This window comes from Branchiostoma belcheri, unplaced genomic scaffold, assembly GCF_001625305.1.
Source record: "Branchiostoma belcheri isolate BF01 breed outbred unplaced genomic scaffold, Haploidv18h27 scaffold41, whole genome shotgun sequence".
NCBI lineage: Eukaryota > Metazoa > Chordata > Leptocardii > Amphioxiformes > Branchiostomatidae > Branchiostoma > Branchiostoma belcheri.
The window spans coordinates 1,298,533-1,301,986 of record NW_017804032.1 but is presented as its reverse complement, the minus strand read 5'-3'; the positions used below and the strand labels follow the sequence as shown (position 1 = coordinate 1,301,986).

Genomic DNA, 3,454 nt, shown 5'->3' with positions numbered 1-3,454 from the left:
GAACAGCAACTTATACATGGTATTAATGAAATAACAGTCTAGATATTATGTTTTACGTAATAAGGTATTCACATCAGATTATAAGAGACTCAAATACCAGAAGTAGGCTTGACTATAATTTTTGATAATTTTCCTTTTTGCAACAGATCTGCATTTCAAGACAGCCACGGTGGTGTGCGACACGACACTCCAGGTCCAGGCTCAAAACCACAGCTTCAACCCCTCCATCGTCAAGGTCATCCGCCAGCAGTCTTTAAACCGCAGAATCAAACAACAAAAGTTCAAGGTCAGTCACATAGGCTTCTAACAGGCGCATGATTGTGTGTGTGTGTGTGTGTGTGTGTGTGTGTGTGTGTGTGTGTGTGTGTGTGTGTGTGTGTGTGTGTGTGTGTAGTGTAGTGTGTAGTGTGTGTGTGTGTGTGTGTGTGTGTGTGTGTGTGTGTGTGTGTGTGTGTGTGTGTGTGTGTGTGTTTGTACATTGTGTATGTGTTCATGTGTGTGTGTACTTGTGTGTGCCTACATGTGTGTAAGACTGTTTCATTGCATCTCAAGAAGATGATAGATACATGTACATACCAAGATCAGACTTTGCTTTTGCAGCGTCACAATCAAAGATTTTTTTAGTACATGCATTGTAACAGTACGTGTATAATGACGAGTTACTAACCTTCCCAGCTGATGTGGCTTCAGACACGGGCAGTAAGAACTCCAGACGAAGTTCCTCCACCGGTTCATCAGACTCCCATGATGCACTGCTGGCAGAGATCCAGGCTAAGGTGGGTCAGAGGAAGACTGGAACCAGGAACGTCCAGCCGCCTGGTGAGTTTGTTTATTTGTTTTATCTGTGTTTGTTTTGTCTTTGTTTATTCATGCTGACAAAGCAGCTAAAGCATGAAATACATGTATAAGACTTTGTGTAATATGTTCAGTATCAAATTTCTGTTTCTTTTCCTTAGTCCCAGGAGCAACCATTGTTGTGGAACCAACAGCAACCAGAGATCTCCCCCACCAGCCAAATGGTCACATCCCAGGGAGTTCAGAGTTGAACCAGGGGAAGAGTCCACATCTTCCACCTGAAGGGGTTGTAAAGAAGCCTCCACCTGCCCCTCCTAAGCCAAAACTTAAGCTGGATGATGAGCTGGGTAAGATTCAAGACTTCCTACTTGAGACTTCTCTGCAAATACAAATAAGATTATGCTATGAGAAACAGGCCAGGTGGTCTTGTGTTTAAGGTTGTTTACTTAGAATCCAAATGTTCTGGATTAGAATCCCTGACAGGCCCCGGTGATGTGCCTTTTGGAAAGACCTTACACACCTACGTTACCGGTATTTCCTCTCTTGACTCAGGTGAAAATGAGCACCTAGCTTCAGTTAAGAACATTCTCTCAGGGGTCCCATGTTTGAGGAGAACCACACCTCAAGCATGTTTAAGAACCCACCACACTTATTGAAAAGAGTTAGGGTCAATCCCATGGTGAGTGGATCAAACCTCACAGTCAGGTCTCCAGGTTGACATCTTGGAAAGTTGATAGTCACCTGCAAATGTGGTAAATCTCAATAAAAAGATGAATAACTGCATACATGTTACTACCTTTAGATCCTTCCAACCTGAAGGTTGTGGACATACCAGAGGATTTGCCTACGTGGAAGAAAGCTCTGTATGAGAAAAGGAATAAACAAGTGATGGTAAGTAGTAATACTCTTGTTTGTTTTTTAATCTTCCTTACTGCCCATGCATACGTTGTTATATTTTCTACATTGCTTTAATTTGCATATGGGCATCCACAATGGGATGTGCTATTCCTTCTATGTTTTTCTAGCTGATAGGCAAAATGATTACTCACATTGGGGTTCCATCTCTTGCCAAAACTCTTGACCCAGAAATGCTCCCAGTAAAGATAATAGATGCTAATACATGTAGTATGACTACCAGAAAATCTGACATACTCAAACCTCAATACACCATTGCTGTAATGTGGCAACTGCAGTCATTTTCAGTATCGGTATTGTTATAGCCGGTATAACCGCCCTTCAGCGTAACACACCAGCGGCAGCTAGCTATATTACACCAAACGACTTGTTACGACTCTTTTCCCTAATAATGTAATCATGACAGTTTACAGTACAGGTTTTGGAGAGTGAGATAAAGTCAAAAAGTCAGACAAAGAAAAGTTTTTACAGTGTGTATCTGAAATGATCTTTTGTAGGAGACTTTGGAGCAGCAGAAGGAGGTGGAGGACAAGTGGGCCAACGTGCCAGACTGGAAGAGAAAACTGCTTCAGGAAAAACAGCAGAAACAACAAGAGGTCAGGAAACTAGAAAGACTTAAAATGCTAAAACTGTACACAAAGATAAAGTGGTTATCAGGAAGCTTTACACCAGCATTCTGGTCCTTATTAGGTTGAAATGACCCTAAACCTAAGTCACTTGGAAATGTGACTTCAACAAGAGGTCAAAAGTGCCCTCAATACGCATCTGCCCCTGTCTCATTTGAGGGATGACATATATGACTCATGTCAGGACATGTTCATCCCTGTTGAAAATGGAAATGCCCCTTTTCACATGGACATCCCTTTCCACTAAATTGCAGTCTCCGACTGACCAAAATATGTGGCCCTTGATTTCATAATACATGTAATTGGAATTTGAAGTATGACATTTATAAGTATGATTAAAACACAAAGAAATGCACAGAACATGAAAAATATATTGTTCTTTATCACCCACCTGGTACATTTTGTATGTGCTGGGTCACTTTCAAGCATGAGTGACCCCTATCAATCAACTGTCAAAGTCACGTCCCACCATGAAACCAAACCTATTTGAACAGACAGACATACAAAGCCATAAACTCAGCCATGCTGAACAGTATTTGCATAGTCAAAAGCAACAAGCGATTACATGATTACATTAACTATTTCTCCTTCAGGTGAGATCAGAAGAAGATGAAGTGAAAAGAAAAGAGGATGAGAGGAAGAAAAAGTTGGCAGCCATGCCCACGTGGAAAAGAAATCTTGTCAAGAAAAAGATGGAGAAATCAAAGGAACCCAAAGATCAGGAGACAAAACCACCAGAACCGCCACGGGAGGAGGTAGAACCAGAGAGAACAGCACTCTAGATAAACAGTAGATAGAACCATTCTCCAATCAGGTGAATCTGGCAGGGGTTCTTTTGTTGGTGCTACATGTATAAATCCTGAAAATTTCACAGTGACGCCATTTTGGCAAAGGACAGAAAGGGAGGTTCTACAGTGTTTTAAGTACACAGTTTAAATAGTTTTGCATTTCTGTGGTTCTCCCTCATTTCTACTTCTTCTATAAGATACTGAACAATGCACTCACAGGGTTTCATGTTCAGGTAAATTGTTCTTGCTAGCAGGAGGGTAGCCCCGAGAAAGCTTGCACCATTAGAGAAAGCCAACAAAAGAACCTTGACTGGTTATCTGGATTGATTA

At 41.4% G+C, this 3,454-nt stretch overlaps 1 protein-coding gene across 1 annotated transcript; it reads left to right on the top strand.

Annotated features, from left to right (window-relative positions):
- Window positions 1–555: 555 nt before the first annotated feature.
- Window positions 556–3,448, top strand: LOC109477721 (espin-like). Its single transcript, XM_019779067.1, has 6 exons — window positions 556–568; window positions 676–819; window positions 957–1,142; window positions 1,598–1,686; window positions 2,208–2,306; window positions 2,930–3,448. The coding sequence occupies exons 1-6, from the start codon at window positions 556–558 to the stop codon at window positions 3,116–3,118; spliced, it is 720 nt and encodes a 239-aa protein (XP_019634626.1). The 3' UTR covers window positions 3,119–3,448.
- The last annotated feature ends 6 nt before the right edge of the window (window positions 3,449–3,454 follow it).

Bases quoted from the DNA above. Each gene is read 5' to 3' on its own strand.
- LOC109477721 (XM_019779067.1), top strand. The intron at 1,687-2,207 runs GTAAGTAGTAAT...GATCTTTTGTAG, and splicing joins AAAGGAATAAACAAGTGATG to GAGACTTTGGAGCAGCAGAA. The intron at 2,307-2,929 runs GTCAGGAAACTA...TTTCTCCTTCAG, and splicing joins AACAGCAGAAACAACAAGAG to GTGAGATCAGAAGAAGATGA.